The sequence below is a fragment of the Durio zibethinus genome, chromosome 3 (genome assembly GCF_047325235.1).
Source record: "Durio zibethinus cultivar Kanyao isolate XHJ-2024 chromosome 3, ASM4732523v1, whole genome shotgun sequence".
Taxonomy (NCBI): Eukaryota; Viridiplantae; Streptophyta; class Magnoliopsida; order Malvales; family Malvaceae; genus Durio; species Durio zibethinus.
Genome location: NC_143164.1, coordinates 4534013 through 4555578, shown reverse-complemented (window position 1 = coordinate 4555578; position 21566 = coordinate 4534013). Strand labels below are relative to the sequence as shown.

General features: G+C 37.0%; 3 protein-coding genes and 1 pseudogene across 5 annotated transcripts; 3 read left to right on the top strand and 1 right to left on the bottom strand.

Moving 5' to 3' along the window:
* The first annotated feature begins 5643 nt into the window (after positions 1-5643).
* LOC111301221 (putative receptor protein kinase ZmPK1) lies at positions 5644-8675 on the top strand. Its single transcript, XM_022896736.2, has one exon. The coding sequence runs from the start codon at positions 6154-6156 to the stop codon at positions 8530-8532; it is 2379 nt and encodes a 792-aa protein (XP_022752471.2). The 5' UTR covers positions 5644-6153; the 3' UTR covers positions 8533-8675.
* A 1717-nt stretch (positions 8676-10392) lies between these two features.
* Positions 10393-14644, top strand: LOC111274853 (putative receptor protein kinase ZmPK1). 2 transcript variants are annotated; one of them, XM_022859928.2, is made up of 2 exons: positions 10393-10799; positions 10984-14644. In XM_022859928.2, the coding sequence occupies exon 2, from the start codon at positions 11121-11123 to the stop codon at positions 13278-13280; it is 2160 nt and encodes a 719-aa protein (XP_022715663.2). In that variant the 5' UTR covers positions 10393-10799; positions 10984-11120; the 3' UTR covers positions 13281-14644. The 2 variants fall into 2 exon arrangements, with proteins under 2 accessions (XP_022715663.2, XP_089614314.1); XM_089758188.1 differs by having other exon boundaries at positions 10879-14644.
* Positions 14645-15134: 490 nt separating this feature from the next.
* Positions 15135-17861, top strand: LOC111274783 (putative receptor protein kinase ZmPK1). Its single transcript, XM_089758187.1, has 2 exons — positions 15135-15594; positions 15736-17861. Exons 1-2 carry the CDS (start codon positions 15201-15203, stop codon positions 17625-17627), a joined length of 2286 nt encoding a protein of 761 aa, XP_089614313.1. The 5' UTR covers positions 15135-15200; the 3' UTR covers positions 17628-17861.
* Positions 17862-20008: 2147 nt separating this feature from the next.
* LOC111274959 (transcription factor MYB44 pseudogene) lies at positions 20009-21566 on the bottom strand (annotated as a pseudogene). The gene has a single exon (XR_016340811.1). The product of XR_016340811.1 is annotated as a transcription factor MYB44 pseudogene (transcript).

Sequence of the window (21566 nt, the reverse complement as noted above, 5' to 3'; positions counted from 1 at the left end):
TTTCTTATTTCTTTCATTTTGGAATTTTTGTACTTAAGCCGGGTTTTGTGAACTAGATCTGTAATTCTGTGCTAAGGTTAAGTATGAATTGAAACAATTGTTCCTTAACTTTATGATTATATATTAGATTTAATGTTACTGTTTTGAAAGTGTTCTTGCAACACATTTTTGATAGGAAAGTGGAAAGGGCCAAGGAGGAGGGGTGAGAGTGGCAAATGAGGGGTATTGATTGGATTCTATTTGGGAAGATAAGCCTGGATGGGCAGAACAAAACAGGGGGTCCAGTTGGTAACTTTTATTAATGTCTGGTACTGCTAACTTTTATCTGCCAATTTTTTCCATGGCTGGATTGTAAGAGACAGAGAGTTTGGGTTGTGGTACTTTTGGTATTGCATTTTAGATCTGTTTTTCTGCATGAGCCAAAGTACCTGAGAGAAGGATATCGTCCTATTGTTCGTCCTGTTCTCCTGAGGAATAGTAGTATCTTACCTAAGGCATCAAGCCCAAGTCGTTTCTTGGCTAATGAATGTTTTCTATTCTCCTGATAAGGCCTGTCAAAACTTATTTCCTTTTGCTTTCGGAACTAGTTTCAGGCTTTCAGCTTGGTTTTTGCCTGCATTTCAGGGAAGAGAAACTGGGTTAGTTACTTGTTAGGCTTCCAAATTGTCACCGCTAACTGGGTTACATGAGGGGGAGTTCCTATCTTTGATGGGCAAAATTCCAGTATTGAAATGGGACCAGTATTTTTGTCATTTTCTACCGCGTCAGTGCGTAGTTGGAATCAGTAATCTGATTTATTCAAGCATGCTCAACCGCATAAGTTTTAGCCATCAAGTTGAAGCATGTGGATTTGACTTAAGCTAACTGAACTTGTTTTAGAAGTTTAATACTTGAACTACTTTTGTTTTATTCTTTGAAAAAGATAGCATACGATACGATGGAGAGGAAATTTGTTGCATTATTTATTCCTCTGTTCCATTTGTGAGTAGGACTATATAATCAAGCTGATCAGCTAAGCTTATACTGGTTGAGCTTGGGTTTGACCATTTCATGTTTAATCTTGGACTGATAAATTCTAAATAAGCTTGAAAATGAGTTGATGGAAGCTTGGCGTACTAATCAATGCCAAATCAAAGTCTAGCTGATTTGTACAACGAGCCAATATAATTTCAAGCTTAAAGTAGGGTTAATTAAATAATGACTTTGTTACAATCTAAAACCTCAATTATGATAAAATCCATGTGTTCTGGTGTCAAGTATGCTGGATGGTTACATTTTTAGTTACAATAATCAGAATTAAAATCTTGAAACTTTCAACAAGCGAAAAAAACCCTCACTTAAAAGAAATAAATAAAATGAACAAGCCCTGAGTTTAGGTAATTTGTGCTTAGTTATGATAAAGTTTGTTATCAGATTTCAGGCACTGTAAGAATGTTCACATATTTTTAGTTCTTTTGGCATGCGAGTAAATTAAAACTGCAACCTGCAAATAAGTAAGAGTATTCAAGTAGTGATTCAGGGTATTTCGTTCCAAGTTCTTTCCACATAAATGCTGTCAGAAGTCGCCATAGATGAAAATAATGGATATTCTATTCTCGTCAACTGTTGTAATTTGACCAACTTTCCATTCTGTGCTGAAACCAGCAACTTCCATACCATTTTTATATTCCTAGTATTTATTGCCTAGGGGGATTCGTGGAAGCTGCAGGAAAAGGAACATTTTCTAACTTCTTATGTCATTCAGTCACATTTTAGTTCCAATTTGGCTATGATTTCCTAAGAACTACCCACCGGTCAAATAAAATTTCTTTGCAGGATCCGATGGATAAAACGTGCGTATTAGAACTTAGAAGATGGTTTGGCAATCTAATTTCCAGTTCTTATCTTGTTTGAAAAAAAAAAAAGATTGATCGTTTGAACATTTCAAATACTATTTAATCATTTTGTATAGGTTTATTTTTACCTGTTAAATCGATAGTAAATCTCGTAACAGGACACAATCCAATAATTCTTGCATCAACGATATTGATAAGTTGCACCATTATTATGCAATTACCAAAGGCGATTCAAGTCAATTTAACATTAACATTGTGTTAATTATTTCATTGGATATTTGGATTGGGATATGAAGTCCAGAAATAATAAAGAGGGAAAATACAGTACACGAAAGTCTTTTCTTTCTCCTTAATCTTTTTTTCTCTTTTTGGCGCCTTCTACAAAAAGTAACCAGTGATAAATGACCAAACTTTGAAGATTTAACATAGAGGATTTGAATTCTATGAATTTTGTTGGAAATTTCAGTTCACCTTATTTAATAAAAGGTAATAGTAGTTGCTAGAAAAATAATAATTGGAAAGTGAAAATTAGAGTAAATTTCTATGTCCATTTCAACCATCTATTATTACTGTCACCTTTTCAAACTGTTAAAATATCCCTTCAATAAAATTAACTAATCTCTTATGCATTGGACAAATCCAACCATGCCTTGTCAAAAATACCATGGAATCTGGTTTTCAACAGTATATTTTGGCATGCTCCTTCTGGGTAGCTTCCTGTCTGCTTTACTTCTTTGGTGACTGCAATGGAGAGTTCAATTTTCGTCTTCCATGTGTCAGTTAATTCCTGAGAAGTAAATTGTGGAAGCCTCCAATTGGTCATTGGCCGTCTGGATGCCTAGAAGTATACCCGTCCGTATTGACTCGATCACTTGCATCTTTTATTCAAGTATTTCTAAATTGTGGAGCTAAAACAGAGACAACCCTGTCAAAGCCAAATAGCTTCATATCATGTCAGCATCGCCAGACGCCTTCATACTGAGGATATTCATATTCACACTCTTCAATCTCACTCCCTCATTTTTCTCATCTCACCCTTATGTTGATTTTTATAAAAAGTTTATTACTAATTCAATTCTTTTTAAAGGGCCTGTCACATCTGTGTGGTGATGCGAGCTTGTAACTCATTCACTTGTGGATTCTGGTCCCGCACTTGCTTTTTGAAAAGTGTTTTATGTTTACGCAGGCAATTACGCAGGCCTTGGGGGGGGCGGTAATTAACTAATTCTCAAACGCTCTTGTTAGAAACATAGAATGAGAGAAAAGAAACAATTTTCTATGTTTTTTCCGAACACCTGAATTTTCCAGGAAAGTCTGATTGCCTAAGTAACAACGAGATCAATTGTTCCAAATCCTAAAATTTTTTACAGGGTCATTAAATTTGACTTGAAACCATTAACTTATGAGTTATGACCTCATTCCTTGCTCAATAAAGAAAAGACAGGTAAAAATTAACCCTTGAAAGCTCTTACGTGTTTGAATGGGCCACTTCCATTTTCGTAAGATCAAATTTAAGGTCTGAGGTTCTCAGCAGCTGATATCAGTTCAGAAGCTACTGTTGCATGAATTAGTATATATAGGTATCAGCATGGACTCCTTTTGTATCAAGCAGATAACAAAATTTCTCAATCAAGAAACAAATTTTAGCTCTCCTACCTAGTTAAACAAACCAAGCCTTTATCACCTAATCTCAAATCCTAATGGCCGGAAACGTCAAGTCTTTATGCTTTGTTCTCGTTCTTCTTCTAACTTCATTGCTTATCACTTCTGGGGCTCGTCCTCTTAATAATGCAGAATACTCAGGCAGCTCTATAACCAAAGGTATCGAGGTTTTCTTGGATGGTTTGAGCCTTGAAGGAATCAAGACTGGAGGTCCAAGTCCAGGAGGAAAAGGTCATGCATTTTCTGATGCTGTCGCCAACTCAGGTCCAAGTTCCGGCGGCGAAGGACATTAAACTAGCGTCTGATGCAAAGCCTGCAATCGATCTAGTGATTCTTTGGCGTTTCAATTTGTTTACTTCATTACTATTATTGTTATTTTTTATTTTTTTCTTTGCTGTGTTGTGGTCATTCTCTAGTAATGTCTTCGAAAAGTTTTGGCGCGATTGCAGGCAGTTAATTAGTTGATAGCGAGTCTATCAGATCTAATTTTTGTGATTCTGAGTCATGTATGAGAGTTTTGATATCTGATAACTATTGTTCAATTATTAATTTTTTTTCATATTACACTTTTTTTTCTTACATTCCCTAACTTTGTTTTGTTGATGTGAGAGAGATAGAGAGAATATTTTGCAGTGCATGACATCTTCCAATGGAGTTTCCCATCCGGAAATTTGTAGGGGACATTGCTAATAAGGAAGAGGCTTGCACTTTCAAAAAATATTGTCATTCAGGAACTTGTCATCGAGTGCTCAACCGAGAGAGAAGAGCCACATAGAATCCATCTACATGGCTGCATTTGCATATTAATATCTCACATAGATTACATTAATCAACGTTCAAGACCTGCAATCCATCTGTAATTTTGTTGCCGCCCAGTACTGATGAAAGAGCAAAAATAGTATTCCAGGTTTGCTAAGTATGGGAGAATCCAAGCTAGCTTACAGGGTCTGGAATGTACATGGACCATAGCTGTGCTTGTCTGCTTCCATCGTGTTTCTCTCGTCTGTCAATGGCTTTGATTTATCCTTCACTTGTTGGGCCGTTGGGTTAAATGATAAAAGCCGAAGTGGGAGTTATTTTGGGCTTAAAAGCCCAAATTTAGAGTCGAGAGAAGCAAACAGCAAATCATGCGTAACTTTTAAACGCCACGAGTTTTACCTTGCCGCCTTACATTCACGAGCCAAGCAAAAAATTTGAACAGTAAAAAAGCCCTGAAAAATTCCCCAAATTTTTAATCGCCGGGACAATAATAATTCACAGTAAAAACCCGAATAAGAAAGACAAACAACGATTAACCACCCATAACGGCACCAAAACCCCTCCCCCACTCCCGAAATGGGAAGCTCAAACGCTGCGACGACGACGGCGACAATTCCGCCACCAAGACTGACTCCGAGAGGAATTTCGTAACCGCTGTGCCCCTTTGAGAGAAAGCGAAAAAGTCCTTGCTTACCATAATTTCATCGGTGAATTCATGATTTTTTTGAATAAATATATATAAAATATATATAAAAATTATAAATAAAATTTTAAAATAATATATTACTATATCTTATAATTATTTTTGAGTTTTCACATCTTAAAAGAATTACATTATTGTTAATATATTCAAGTACATATGTTGAAGATATATAATTAAATAATCATTCAATTAAAAATTAATTAAAATTTTTTTTAATAAACCGCTCTTTATTAAAGACATCGACGAATTTATCCAACAATGAGGATATCCAGTTGGATTGATATTAAATTATTAATAAAGAGTGATTGAAGGATATAGTATCTAGATTTTGTGACATTAGGTTTTGAAAAGTGAGCTTCAGGAATTCATGAATTTATCAGTGGGAAATTGACAATACTTGCGCTCAATGTATTCAGACTTCTATTTCTGTTTCATTGAATTATTTAAATTTATTAGTGGGAAATTGACAACACTTGCGCTCAATTTGATTGGATTCTTGAACGTAAGGATGTATTCAAACTTTCTCTGTCTGTTTCATTGAATTATTTGTTAAATTAAATGATTGAAACTTTGAAGTTTCTTTGAGGCACTTGGAAGTGGGGAATAGTATATTTCAGGGCAAGGTCAAATAATGCAGCATTGATGCAAAACAAAATTGCATTTGATGTCCAAGAAATTAAGGAATTGGAGACGTTGAGAATTGGAAACGACTGTAGAAATTAAGAATATATATCTACTAGGGGAGTTTTCCATTTTCAATTCAATTCTAGCCAAAGGGATTTAAGCTAATCACGAACGTTTGAAATTGATGAAAGATAATCAAGTCCTATTTTACAGGTTTTTTTGGTGAATCAACAACTTTTCCACAAATCAGACTGCAGTAAGATTCCATTCATTTAAGATTATGATCCTAGTAGTTTGTTTTTGCAATGAATTTCTTCTTTCCAAAATAAAAATTTTTATTGAAATCAATTTTGTTCTTAGTTCCAGAACTGTTGAGAGCAAAAGTGGACCAATTTTTTCAATAATAACCGGAGCTACTAGCTCGTAAGAAGATCTGGAATTAATTTTAGATAAACCTTGAACCTTGAGCAGGTGGTATACTTTTCCTAGGCCGCCCAAGAGTAATAAAAGCAACACAGATCTAAGTTGTCAAGGCCTTCCCAATCCAATCCTCAATCTTTCACGAGATTTATGGCCAACCCATTTATCATAATCGTTCTTCCTTTGATTCTGTGCTGCCCGCTTTCATCTTCATCTTTTGATATTCTAAGTGAGGGTTCATCACTATCAGTGGAAACTACAGACGATATTTTGATCTCAGCAGATGGAACTTTCAGTGCCGGATTTCACCCCATTGGCCAAAACGCCTATAGCTTTGCCATATGGTTCAACAAACCTTCCTGCAGTTATAACTGTACCCTGATCTGGATGGCAAACCGTGACCATCCTGTCAATGGTAGACAATCAAAGCTCTCCCTGATCAAAACTGGTAATCTTGTTTTGACTGATGCTAGACATATCATTGTTTGGGCCACAAACACCTATTCCTTGTCGCCTACACGCTTAAAACTCTATGATAGCGGCAATCTGGTCCTGCATGATTTTGAGGGTGTCAAACTTTGGCAAAGCTTTGATTCACCGACAGATACGTTGCTTCCTCTTCAACAATTCAACAAGGACTCTAGGCTTGTCTCGTCAAGAAGCCAAATCAACTACTCTTCAGGTTTCTTCAATTTTTATTTCGACACTGATAACGTCCTATGTCTTTTGTATGATGGTCCTGAGGTTTCAAGTGTCTATTGGCCAAGTCCTTGGCTTTTGAGATCGGAAGCTGGAAGGTCCACGTACAATGATACCAGAATCGCAGTACTAGATACCTTGGGCAATTTTAGTTCGACTGATGATTTTACCTTCAAGTCAGCTGATTATGGCTCGAAGATTCAGAGAAGATTGAAGCTTGATTCTGATGGCAATATTCGACTATACAGTTTAAGCGAAGGGGGAGAAAAATGGGTTGTTTCATGGCAAGCCTTCCCTCAACCATGCCTCGTTCATGGTAGTTGCGGACCAAACAGTATATGCATCTTCATTCCTAATTATGGTAGGAAGTGTTCTTGCATTCCAGGACATAAGATGAAGAAGCACACAGATTGGTCCCTTGGTTGTAAACCTGAGTTTGATCTTTCTAGTAATGAATCTGAGGCTGGTTTTCTGAAACTCCGTCATTCTGAATTTTACGGCTACGATTATGGTTTGTTTCCAAATTACACCATAGAGCAGTGTAAGAACTTATGCCTTCAAGTATGCAATTGCAAAGGTTTCCAATTTATAGCCATTGAAACCATCCAACCATATACTACATATTGTTATCCCAAGACTCAATTATGGAATGGACATCGTGAGCCAAGTTATACTGCAGACTTCTATTTGAAATTGCCAAAGGCAAATCTGTCCGCATACAAGCCCGTTAAAGATTACAAGCTAGAATGCTCTCCACGAGTTGAGCAACTGGACCGAACATATTCAAAAAGCCCTGAAAGATCACCACTGAAATTTGTCCTTTGGTCTGCCAGTGTGATTGGAGGAATCGAGTTCTTTATTATCTTTTTAGTCTGGTATTTCTTGATTAGAACTCATCAAGATTCATGCCCAAGGGGAGGCTACCATCTCGCTGCAGCAAGCTTCAGAAAATTCGTTTATGCTGAGCTTGAAAAGGCAACGAATGGTTTCAGAAAAGAAATTGGAAGAGGCTCTGGAGGAATTGTGTACAAAGGCAAACTGTCAGATGATCGAATTGCTGCTATCAAAAGACTGATTGATGCAAATCATGGGGAAGCTGAATTCCTAGCAGAAGTGAACACAATTGGGAAGCTTAATCACATGAACTTGATAGATTTGTGGGGATACTGTGTGGAGGGAAAGCACAAACTGTTGGTCTACGAGTACATGGAACATGGATCCTTGGCGGAAAACCTCTCTTCCAAAACACTCGATTGGGAAAAAAGATTTCAAATTGCAGTGGGAACAGCAAAAGGCCTAGCTTATTTACATGAAGAATGTTTAGAGTGGATTCTCCACTGCGATATAAAGCCTCAAAACATTCTCATAGACTCTAATTACCAGCCAAAAGTTTCAGATTTTGGCTTGTCATGGTTGTTAAACAGAGGTGAAGTTAAGCATTCAAAAATCTCAAGAATACGAGGAACAAGAGGTTACATGGCCCCTGAGTGGGTGTTCAACATGCCTATTACCTCCAAAGTGGATGTTTATAGCTATGGAATCGTTTTATTGGAGTTGGTTACCGGAAGGAGCCCATCAATGGTAGTCCATGGAATAGACGGTGAGCATGTGTTGCAAAGAACGTTAACTAAATGGGTTAGAGATCAGACGAGTTTAACGGAAACATGGATGGAGGAGATCATAGACCCAACATTGGAGGGGAAATATGACAAGGCTGAGATGTCGATCTTGGTTAAAGTAGCTCTTCAATGCGTGCAGGAAGACAAAGACGCAAGACCGGCGATGGGTGAAGTAGTTCAGATGCTGCTTCGCCTTGGGGACAAACAATAAGCAACGAAGGCATTGTCATGTCCCTGTCCCTTTCTGTCGGTCCATTACGTCGGCTTACCAGCATAACTTACCAGCATAACTAAACGCACTTAATTGTATAGTTATACTATGCTTTATATATACATATACTATTTTCTTTGTTATGATACGTTGTGGGTTACTAATTAAGCATAAAATGGATTGAAAGGATAGTAATTCCCTGAGAATAATATGTTTTGAAAAGTCAGATTCAAGATATTGCAAATCCTTTTTCTTTCCCAACTGCGAAAAGTCTTGCTCAATATGTTCACAACAAGAAGATGGAGCTTCTTCAATAAGTGGGCAAATATTTTAAGTTAATTTATTAATTTTTTATTGAAAAATAAATTAATATAAAAAATTTCAAACAAAAATAACATGTATAATAATTTTTTTATAAAAAATATAATTTTTTCTACAATAAAAATAATATTTGCATAATTAAGATTAACTAAATGATTTTGAATGAATATAATGTAAATATTATTATACCATAAATAAATCATCTTTTGATATACATTTGTAGATATATACACACATAAAAATATATATTAATTTAATAGAATTTTGCTTATAAAATTTTAAATATAAATATAATATTTGAAAAAAAAAATCAATATATTTAATTTTATCATTTACTTTTAGCAAACAAATATATTTCATTTTTATTCATTAAAAGCTAGAGAATAACAAATGCCTATTTGCTTATATAAAATGAAAACAAGAATGAAATCATTAGTCTACATTGGTTAAAGATGTTTTTATTTTTATTAATTCACATTTTATTATTTATATGAATTTTAAAAATATTTTATTTGTTTTTTTACAAAATATATATTATAATGAACTTACTTATCATCTAAAGTGTAAATATTTAATTATTAGATAAACAATGAAATATATTCCTACATGAGTCTCAATTTAGTGAGAGCAAATATAATAAAAAAAATTTTCCATAGGAGAAAGCTTTAAATTTCTAAAACTTCTGAGATTTTTTTTACAAGATTTCAATAGAGGCAATTGTAAGGATGCCAACCTAATTGAATCTGATGGATTTTAATTTGATTTGATCTTATAAAAGTTTTATTTTAAATCAAATTTTGTATGATAATAAAAAAAAATCAAGATCAAATTTAAGTTCAAATTTTAAATAAACTCACTTCAACCTACTCAACATATATAAAAATATTTTTTATTATTTATTTAATTTTATATATTTTTATATTTATTTAAATTTATATTTATATTTAAAAATAATAATTTATTGATCTCGAATAGAATTAATTACAAATTTATAAAATATCAAGTTAAGTAAGATTTAAATATAAAAAAAATAAAAAATATCAAATTAAATAAAATTTGAATATTATAAATATAAAATCAAATTAGATATGCACCCAATCTGACCTAATTAAATCCAGAGATAATTGGTCCTTCTCTCTTCTGTGTAGATACATCCCTGTTTAAGAAATACAAGTTAATTTTTTTTAAAAAGAGAAATATAGGGTAAATATGTTATTCAAATCTCTCGTGTAAAAATAAAATGTGTCGTATCTGATAACTTAAAATAAATAATTATAAATCATATATTCGAGATAATTTTAACAAGTGATCATCAATAAAATTCAAATTCAAAATCTTTTCATCTAAAAAATAAATTTTAATCAATTAAATCAATCACTTATTAATTACAAATAAATTATTTTCTTTCTATTTCTTTTTATGTACAATCAATGAAGAATTTGAAATTCAAACACAGTTCAAAATCACTTATTTTTCTCTCTTTAAAGTTAAAAACAGAAGAGGGGTGATTGATCAGATTGGCATCTTATTGGATAATGATGATGATGTGATGCTGCTCTCACTTGTATTTATTAATTTGAGCATTAATAAAAGTGGATGGGTTGGCAGTTTCTGGTAGCCACCATGAATTTGTTGGTTGTGCATTAATGCAGAGTCGCATTCACAATATATATCACATTCAAATATGTAGAGCTCCCTTTTTTTATAATGGAAGCGATATTTCCATGTATTTAAGATGTTCATTTAATGAATAAATAAAAAATCAGATGGAAGTCAATTTTTGATAGCTTAAAATAATCTGGACTCTGAGTCTTGAGTACCAATTATATCATCTACATAACCGGCCGGGGCTACCTTGCTAGAAGATTTAGAGCAATTAATTCTAGTCTTTTTCAGATGACACTGTACTGGTGCTGGTGATGGTACACTTCTCCTCAACGCCGCCGGTGAGTGGAACCACCTAAACTTTCTTGTCTCTCTATTTATATTCAATAACATCACATTAATTTTGCACTCTGCTCTCAGTTGCCATGGCTACGCCATTTATCATACTCCTTCTATCCTTAGTTCTCTGCTGCACATATTTGTCTCATTCGTCTGATAATCTAAATGCTGGGTCATCGCTGTCAGTGGAAACCATAGGTGATGTTTTGATTTCGCGAGATGGAACTTTCAGCTCCGGATTTCATCCCATTGGTCAAAACGCCCATTGCTTTGCCATTTGGTTCAACAAACCATCCTGCAGTGACAATTGCACCGTCGTCTGGATGGCAAACCGTGACCATCCTGTCAATGGTAGACAATCGAAGCTATCCCTCACCAAAACTGGTAAACTTATCTTGACAGATGCTAGACATATCGTTGTTTGGGAGACAGCCACCGCTTCCCTGACCCCTACATATTTAAAACTTTACGATAGCGGCAATCTTGTCCTGCATGATATGGAGGGTGTCACACTTTGGCAAAGCTTTGATTCGCCCACCGATACCCTGCTTCCTCTTCAACAGTTCAACAAGGACACCAAACTTGTCTCATATAGAAGCCAAATGAACTATTCTTCAGGTTTCTTTATTCTTTATTTCGACACAGATAATGTCCTCTGTCTTGTGTACAAAGGTCCTGAAATTTCAAGTGTTTATTGGCCAAGCCCTTGGCTTTTGAGATGGGAAGCTGGAAGATCTACGTACAACGACAGCAGAATTGCAGTATTAGATCCCTTGGGCAATTTTAGTTCAACTGATGATTTTACGTTCAAGTCAGCTGATTATGGCTCAAAGATACAGAGAAGATTGAAGCTTGATTTCGATGGCAATATTCGACTATATAGTCTAAGTGAAGGGGGAGAAAAATGGGTTGTTTCATGGCAAGCCTTCTCTAAGGCATGCCTAGTCCATGGAAGGTGTGGACCAAACAGTCTATGCACCTACGTTCCTAATTATGGAAAAATATGTTCTTGCCTTCCAGGATACAAGATGAAGAATCACACAGATTGGACCTTTGGTTGTGAACCTGAATTTGATCTTTCTTGTAATGAATCTGAGGCTGGTTTTATAAAACTCCGTCATTCTGAATTTTACGGCTATGATTATGGACTGTTTCCAAACTACACCATAGACCAATGTAAGAACTTATGCCTGAAGATATGCAACTGCAAAGGTTTCCAGTTTCGATTCGTTAAAGCCCACCTACCATATGGTACATATTGTTATCCCAAAACTCAATTACGAGATGGATATCGTGAGCCAAATTATAGTTCAGACTTTTATTTGAAATTGCCCAAGGCCAACATATCCTCCTTCAACGAGCCTATTCAAGAATACAAGCTAGAATGCCCCGCACGAGTTGAGCAACTGGATCGAACATATCCAAAAAGCCCTGAAAATTCAGCACTTAAGTTTGTCCTTTGGTCCGCATGTGTAGTCGGAGGAATCGAGTTTTTAATCATTTTCTTGGCGTGGTGCTTCTTGATTAGAACTCATCACAATTCACGCCCAGCGGGAGGATACCATCTTGCTGCAAGAAGCTTCAGAAATTTTAATTATGCTGAACTTGAGAAGGCAACAAATGGTTTCAAGAAAGAGATAGGAAGAGGCGCCGGAGGAATTGTGTACAAAGGAAAACTGTCAGATGACCGAGTTGCTGCTGTCAAGCGTCTCATTCTTGATGCTAACCAAGTGGAAGCTGAATTCCTAGCAGAAGTGAACACCATTGGGAAGCTTAATCACATGAACGTGATAGATTTGTGGGGTTACTGTGCAGAGGGAAAGCACAAGCTTTTGGTCTATGAGTACATGGAACACGGATCATTGGCTGAAAACCTCTCCTCCAAAACCCTTGATTGGAAAAGGAGATATGAAATCGCCGTTGGAACTGCAAGAGGGCTAGCTTATTTACATGAGGAATGCTTAGAGTGGGTTCTCCATTGTGACATAAAACCTCAAAACATTCTCATTAACTCTAATTACCAACCTAAAGTGTCAGATTTTGGCCTGTCTTGGTTGCTAAACAGGGGTGACGTCAAACATTCAAAGATCTCAAAGATCAGAGGAACTAGAGGTTATATGGCACCTGAGTGGGTTTTCAATATGCCCATCACCTCCAAAGTGGATGTTTATAGCTATGGAATCGTTCTTTTGGAGTTGGTCACTGGAAGGAGCCCTTCAATGGTAGTCCATGGAACAAAAGGTCAAGAGGAAGAAGAGCAAGGAACTCTTTTAGTTAAATGGGTGAAAGAACAGACGATGATCCAATCACCAGAAACGTGGATGGGAGTGATAATAGATCCCACGTTGGATGGAAAATATGACAAGGATGAGATGCTGATCCTGGTTTCAGTAGCTCTAAAATGCGTGGAAAACGATAAAGATGCAAGGCCGACAATGGGTCAAGTAGTTCAGATGCTTCTTCGCCATGGAGAAAACCTATAAGCAGCAAAAATACATTGTCATGCCTTATATAAACGAATAAACTTGTTATGTAGTATGCTATATTTGTCAAGCGCCTGTACCGATGTAACTAAGCCCAGTTCTTGTATCTAAATTAGGTTTGGGCAATAAAAATGACGTTGTCTGAGCTTCATTTTGTATATATAAATTTTTACCCTAGCAAACTCAGACATAAGGAGGAGATCAATCGAGAAAGTCTGAATGGACCCCAAGTGTTACGGGAGAAGCCTAGCTATCCCAGCTGTGGGTTGCAGAATTAAAGGATCTAAGACCCCGTTTCCAATCCAAAGTATCAATCAGAGTTTTAGTAAACAGTTACAAGACAATTGCCCAGTTTTTGCCCTATGGGCCTTTTCAGGACCAACAGCCTTTCTTCTGGATCCTAGACGGCCCCTGCACATTGCCTGTGCCCACCACCAGTGGTATTAATTTGGGCTCTGTGGCTAACTGCAGCCCAGGAAGAATGTTCCAATCCAATTTATTGTCGAAATTAGGCGTAACAACAGCATTCCAGGAATTTTTTTATCAATCAAACATAAAAATCCTAAACCTTAAATTTTAAAGTATTATCTTTAGAATAAAAGGGTTTAATAAGATTGTTATTTGACAACATTTTTTTATTAGTGCTTGATTACCCAATCTGCACATAGAAACAATCTAAGCTTTTATAAGTGCTTGGTACTATCAGTCAAAATTCAAAAAAATGCCAATAAAACTACCACTTGTACTCGGAATTTTTTGCTTTGGAAATGATATTTATGAACATTACACTGGAATGAGACTGCCTAGGCATCATCAAGCAACTCAAATTAGCGGAAAGGAATTTTTCACCTGTTGGATTATTTGTAGAAGAAACTAGGGAAAAGATGAAACAGTTTAGAGCATGTTCCATTGCACACACCTTGCGGAAGGGAAATGTGGCCTCCCACAAGTTAGCCAAACACGATTTGCAGATCACAAAGAATAAAGTTTGTTAGAGGATTGTCCAAGCATAATTACTCATGTTATAAATGCTGATTGTAACTTTGCTCGTTGAATGAATAAAATCACATTGTTCTTTAAAAAAAAGACTTAAAATCAAAAGAATGCGACATTTGTTCCATTTTGGTCTGCTAGGTAACAGTGTTTCTGAATTTTATAGGCATTTGACAGATTAAGTATGCTAAAGACAAAGTCAATGTACTTTTTATTTTTGTGAGATTGCCGGTGTCTTACTTTTCCAGTTCACGTTTAATGCACAAGAAGACTTTGATATTGTCAAGTCAATAAGGGGATACTTTTCAGCTTTATATCCATTCTTCTGCATGGTATAGCCAAAGGGCACGCAACCTGCGATAACGACAAACAGTACACTCTATTCTGTCTGAGACAATTCGATCTCAATTCAATTCATTGGTTGCTTTCCGTGCCGTGGCAAGGCCAATTTTCTCCCCTCATTTTGTTTTTCTTTTCCAAGAACCGTTTTTTTTTTAAGATAATAAATCTACTTGCAAAAGATTGAGGTTTTTAGTTTTTTTTAAAAAAAAGTCGACTTCTTTTCAACATCAATAAAATTTTAACCACTAATAAAAGTTACATTCATGATCCTTGAAAGAATATGTAATGTCGTTAGTGCCGAATACAAAAATCCGAAAATCGGTCCCATTATGATTTATGAGACTTCACAATTCCTGAATTCACACTTCACATTGAAAGTGATCCACAGTTAAAAATCAATCAGCAATGGGCAAAGGGCCCTATCTTCTGACTCAACACGTTTTTGAATTGATAACCAAACCACTAGTTAGGGCAGAGTCAGAAGAAATAATAATAAGAAATTACTAGTGCGGATAAATTGTTGCAGAGTGCTGAAGTAGGTAATGGGAATGTTGCGTGCGTGATTTTTGCAGCCAAGAAATATTCATGGCCAAGTGTGTTCAATCTATGGTTCTCGTTTTCTTCCTTTTCCCGTGGTTAACATCATCAGCTGTTCCAATTCTAAGGCGAGGATCGTCTTTGTCCGTAGAGAATCGAGATGACGTTTTGATCTCGCCGAGTGGCATATTCTCCGCAGGTTTTTACCCCGTTGGTCAAAACGCTTATTGCTTCGCCATCTGGTTCACCAAGCCTTGCCAGGACGGTAGCCACACTATAGTTTGGATGGCAAACCGAGATACACCTGTTAATGGAAGGCGCTCAAAGCTCTCCATACTCAAAACTAGTAATATTATCTTAACTGATGCAGGTCAATTCATAATCTGGACGAGCAACAACACGGTTACAGACTCTTGGTCACAGTTAAAGCTCCTTGATTCAGGTAATCTTGTTCTCCAAACTCGGAATAATCTTACTCTTTGGCAAAGCTTTGATTCACCAACAGATACACTTCTTCCTAAACAACCACTCACTCGATACACAAGCCTTGTATCATCACGAAGCCAAAATGACTACTCTTCAGGTAACTTCAAGCTGATGTATGACTATGATAATGTTCTTCGTCTTGTTTTGGATGGTCCTGAGACATCCAGCATCTACTGGCCTGATTCAACCCTCTTGGACTACCAACAAGGAAGAACTAGATACAATGATAGCAGACTTGCCGCGTTCGACTCTTCAGGTTATTTTATATCTTCTGACAAAGTGGAGTTTAGATCAACTGATTTTGGTAAAGGACCTTGGAGAAGATTAACGCTTGATTTTGATGGTAACCTTAGATTATACACTCTTGAAGAGCAAAAAGGGATTTGGTCTGTCACATGGCAAGCTATGTCTAAATCTTGCAGAATTCATGGAATCTGTGGACCAAATAGTATATGTAGCTACGATCCAGGTTGGGGCCCAAAGTGCTCTTGCCCACCAGGGTTCAAGATGAAAAACCAAGAAGACTGGAACGATGGATGCGAACCAGAATTTGAACTTCCATGCGGCAATCATGATTTCAACTTTGTCAAACTCCGTCATGTTAATTTTTTTGGCTACCATTACGATATCCTCCGTAATTACACCTTAGAGAACTGTGCCAAGGCTTGCTTGAATTTGTGTTGCGTAGCCTTTCAATACAGATATTTCCCAGAGGATGGTGCCTATCGCTGTTATCCAAAATGGGAATTGCGTAATGGTCATCGTTACTCTAGTTACAATGGAACCTTGTACTTGAAACTCCCAAAATCTTTCGCCGACAACAAAACTGTTGAAGAATTCAAATTAAATTGCTCGAGCAAGCAGACAAAACAGCTAGAAAGAGCTTATCTGAAGAAAACTGGATATGGGTCATTAAAGATTCTGATTTGGTGCGCTTCTATAATTGGATTCCTTGAGATGATCTGCATCTTTCTGGTGTTCAGTTTCTTGCACAAAACAGGGAAAAGCTCTGATGCAACGACACGAGGCTACCTTCTTGCTGCAACTGGATTCAAAAAATTCACCTATGATGAGTTGAAAAAGGCAACACGGGGTTTCAGTGAAGAGATTGGACGAGGAGGAGGTGGAGTGGTTTACAAGGGAATTTTGTCTGATCAACGAATTGCAGCAATTAAGCGACTTAATATTGAAGCTAATCAAGGGGAGGAGGAATTTCTTGCAGAAGTAAGCACAATAGGTAGGCTTAACCACATGAACTTGATTGAGATGTGGGGATACTGCGCAGAGGGGAAGCATAGGCTTTTGGTGTATGAGTACATGGAAAAGGGATCATTAGCAAAGAACCTCTCGTCTAATTCACTTGATTGGAAGAAGAGGTTCGATATTGCAGTGGGCACAGCCAAGGGTCTGGCTTATTTGCATGAAGAATGCTTAGAATGGGTTCTGCACTGTGATGTCAAGCCTAAGAACATACTGTTGGATTCTAGCTATCATCCTAAAGTAGCAGATTTTGGTCTATCCAAACTGCTCAATAGGGACAGTCTTAAAGGTTCAAGCTTTTCCAAGATTAGAGGAACAAGAGGTTACATGGCGCCTGAGTGGGTTTACAATCTGCCCATCACCTCCAAAGTGGACGTCTATAGCTATGGGATTGTCATCTTGGAAATGATAACAGGGAGGAACTCGACTATAGGTGTCCCTGCTGTTGAAACTAGTGGAGAAGTATGGCACCAGAAGTTAGAAGCTTGGGTCAAAGGGAAGAAAATTGGAGCTGCTGCAACAACGTCTTGGGTTGAAGAGCTAATAGACCCTGCCATGGGCTATGATTATGACAGAAATAAATTGGAAAATCTGCTGGAGGTGGCTCTAAAGTGTACAGAAGCAGACAGACATGCAAGACCATCCATGAGCCAGGTAGTTCAAATGCTTCTGGGGGACAAAATTGATCCTCAACAATTCAATAATAAGACTGCAGGAGACCCTAACTGATACGTCCCAGCATCTTTTAAATAATCTGTAAACAAATGACTCCGTTTTAGTGTCTATTGGTTATTATTCAATTGTGCGGTAGAATTTCGTGGATTTAGGACCCCTACTAAGGCTTTGGATTCGTGTTTGTAAATTGGAAAGACAGTAGAAGTATAGAATTAGCTAATTTGCTTAGTCATGGCAATGTTTTACAGAACATTGGGTGGGTTTGAGTGGTAATTTCTTTTGCAACAATTTATCCTTATCTGTCCCTTGAATCCCATTTTAATGCTGAGAACGCTTAAGCCTTAATATGAACACAATTGGGACGTTGCCGGTGAACAAATTCTCTTTCGTGAGAATTGAACGTATGAATTTCGTATAGGCAGGCTGGTCTTACCATTAATGGCTTTTGAATACCAACTTTTGGGGACACTACTGATTATGACCGTTTGGCTTACATGGATAAACACCATAGAACAGTAAAGCACTTTGTCATTCGAATATAAGTAGTAGCTAAATTAATACTAAAAACAGACATAATACTACTTCAGAAAAGTAAATGGCGGTCATCTTAGTTCACAGCAGAAAAATGAGCGCTCTTACAAATGCCATAGCATCTGCAGCAGATAAAGCAAGGATGTCAACAACAGAATATAGATTAGAATGACAGGCAGCTTAAGGACTCTTGATCAAATGTACCCGCTTATAGCCTCTAAGAATCGCTAGGCCTATCTAATAGTAGCAGCGAAGCATCACATCCCTTAGAAGGGAAAGTAAAGGTCATATTCAAGAAATAAAGTACAAGGAAGCGAACAGAACCAAAGGATGCAAAATGGGGCAACGAAGGTAGGAAAGAAGCGGCCCGCAAATGGAGCCACAGCACTGCCGCTAACAAGGATGGGTTACGATCACCAAGTTTACTAATTCTGACAATTCTCTGAAGCCAGGCATATAGAAACCAATTTTCCGCAAGCAATCTGGTGTGCCTTGCAATGTTGAATCAATATAACTATTGCAAACAAGAATAGTTTCATTTTCCTAAGCAGCTTGTGGTGTCCAGTGTCCACAGTCCAGACCGTGTATTGCTTGATGCATGAAAATATGAAATCTTTTTGTCCTCGGGTAGTCGAATGAGGCAGAAAAGAATGAATCAAATGATTTTCAGGTCTTAAGAAAAGTGATGGTTAATTCATCATTGACAACCAACATTCCAATCTTATATTTTTTATTTAATTAGTATTTAAAAAGCTGTGATTTATTTGGTAAAGATATGAAATCAAGCGAGTTGCCTTTCAGAAACCAGCTTACCAAAGTAGATTTTGCAAGCAGTTGACAGGGAACACCCCACTATCACCCTTTTTCCTCTCTGGCTGAGGCTACAGAAAGCCTGATTTATTCTGGAGTAGTGCCCTCGGCTTGGCCAGCAAATACTGCTCAGTGCTCACAATGTCTATCAATGTCAATTTGGACCTAGTGTGCCATGTTGCAGCCCATTAAGTTTCATGAAGGAAATAATACGAAAGATAAAAGAGGTCTCATAGGTAGAGTAACACGTAATAATTGATCCAAAATAGGAAAAAAGAGCTTTCCATGCATTTCTCATCAAGGTAACGAAACAATAAGAATAGAGATTCTATGGCAATGAGTCTTCATTTCTTCAATAAAAACAAAGCATTATCGTGACAGATAACTGACTAATAAATATTTACAAAATTTCTATTCAAATAAGTCTTTCATTGCTTGATGGTCCAATATGTACTTCATTTGCATCAGCTTGCCAGTATTGATACAGTCTTGGAGCTTATTTGTCAGTCATATATCTAAAAATTGTGGGGAAACAAGAGGGAATTTATGTAGATAATTGGAATGAAAAGCCTAGCTTAAGCAAGGAAGATATTTATTATATCCTACTTCTTATCCTCAAACTTCCAATGGTTGTGAAACTTTTATATATACCAATTACAAGGTTTTACTTTTACATAAGCCATGATCTATAAACAGCAGATCATGAAAAAATACATAGCAATTCATTTGTTTACCAGACAAATTCATGGTTAGCGTTTTGATGAGTTACATCGTACATTAGCCTTAGCTTGGTCACGGGATGCTATTGTAACAAATTTTTTAGCTTCTCTTTCTTTTTTTTTACCTATAATTTGAGGAGTTGTGGACCAATAGTAGAACAAATCTATAACCAACAAATAAATTATGATCATTTGTCTTCAACAAGACACCAATTTGCCAAGATAGAGGTTTGGTTTTTCATAATTAACAAAGGGTTTACTACTAAAACTTAGGAAACATGTGGTCTCTATTTGTTTGCTTTGCCAAAGAAACAGTTATTGTTTTGTTGGTTTTAGCAGCATGATGAGTATCAGAAGGTTTTGTGACGAATCTAAAACCAAACTTCATCATTGCATTACCCTTAAAATTCTTTCTAATTTCTTTGAACCCATTTTCTGAAAGAGAAAAAAAATATTTGCAAAATATAAAGATTTTTCCTTTTTTTTTTTCATTTCCATTTTTTAGAGTTTCTTTTTTTTCTCAAAGTTCCAACCTGGTAATCTACTTCCACCCTTCTCATCAACATCCTTTCACTTCTTGATTCCCCATTTTTATCCATCTGTACACTACCAAAATTATTATTTCTATAACCAGCGATAGACTAACTAAACCAAAAAAAAAGAAGACTTGGAAAACCGAAGAAAGGAAACAAAAGACTACTTTTTCCTTCTGCTGACTCTTGTTGTTGTCTACTCGATCTTGCTGATTCCAATACGCTTAACAACAGCATTTCTGATAGCCTCAGTTTGAAAACATAGCCCATTTTGTTCAATCCCAGCCATGTAGCTTCTCACTTCTTTTCTTATCATCTCTTGCATAACTGCCAAAAACTCTGGACTAAAAAACTGCTTCTCCATTCCAACCTCAACGTTTTGCACCCCCACTTGCTGCAACTGCACAGCTGAAACCGAAGCAGGGGCTGGTGCTGATGTTGATGCCGCCACCAGTGTTGGACTTGGAACAGGGTTGAATCCGGCTGGGGATACAGGTCCCCGATCAGAGATGTCACATGAATCAGATCCAGGCAGCGAGAGGCTGAGTAAGGTTGGAGGATCCGTTGTGGAGGATGCTGTTTCCACATGCTGACTAGAAGGGACCAAAGACCCAGTTCTTGCTAACGGTCTGTAAACCGGTGAGGCGGCGGGCAAACTCGAGTCACTCAAATCGGATCCTGAAGGACTACTAGGGTTCAAGAAAAGCCCCGATACATTATTACCAGTACCAAGACTGGCCGACCTTTTAAGCGGCTGCGGCGAATCGTCGTTCAAATCATCAGCCATCGAGGAGCATTTTCGCTTGAGCGTCGAGTTCCAGTGGTTCTTAATCGCATTATCAGTACGGCCATTGAGGAGTCGAGCGATGGTAGCCCATTTGTTACCGAATCGGGCATGGGCTCGAATTATGGTATCATCTTCTTCAGGAGTGAACGGTCGGTGTTCAACCTCAGGTGAAAGCTGGTTGCACCATCGAAGCCTACAAGACTTTCCCGATCGACCCGGTATCGATTTGCTTATTAAAGACCAGTTCCTCGGACCGTACGTTTGAACCAGCCGCTGTAAAGCCTCATCTTCTTCTGGACTCCATGGACCTTTGATCCGATCCACATCTTTCCTTGTAGAAGCCATTGGATTTAAAAAAAAAAAAAAAAAACTCCAAAAACTGATTACAAAATCAAAAACCAACAAAAATTAATCTATTTTTTTTGTACAGATTTGAGAAGGCTGTTTTTCGAAGAGGGTGGTGGAGGGATTGGTACTACGGTGGTTGAGGCTCCGCCTCACCTTTCATTAAAGAGAAGCGAAGAAAGAAATGGAGAAGAATATATATATGGCAGGGGATAAGAATGACTAGTTGAACCGGTAGAAGTGAGCACTCACCGGCCATAGCCGTTGA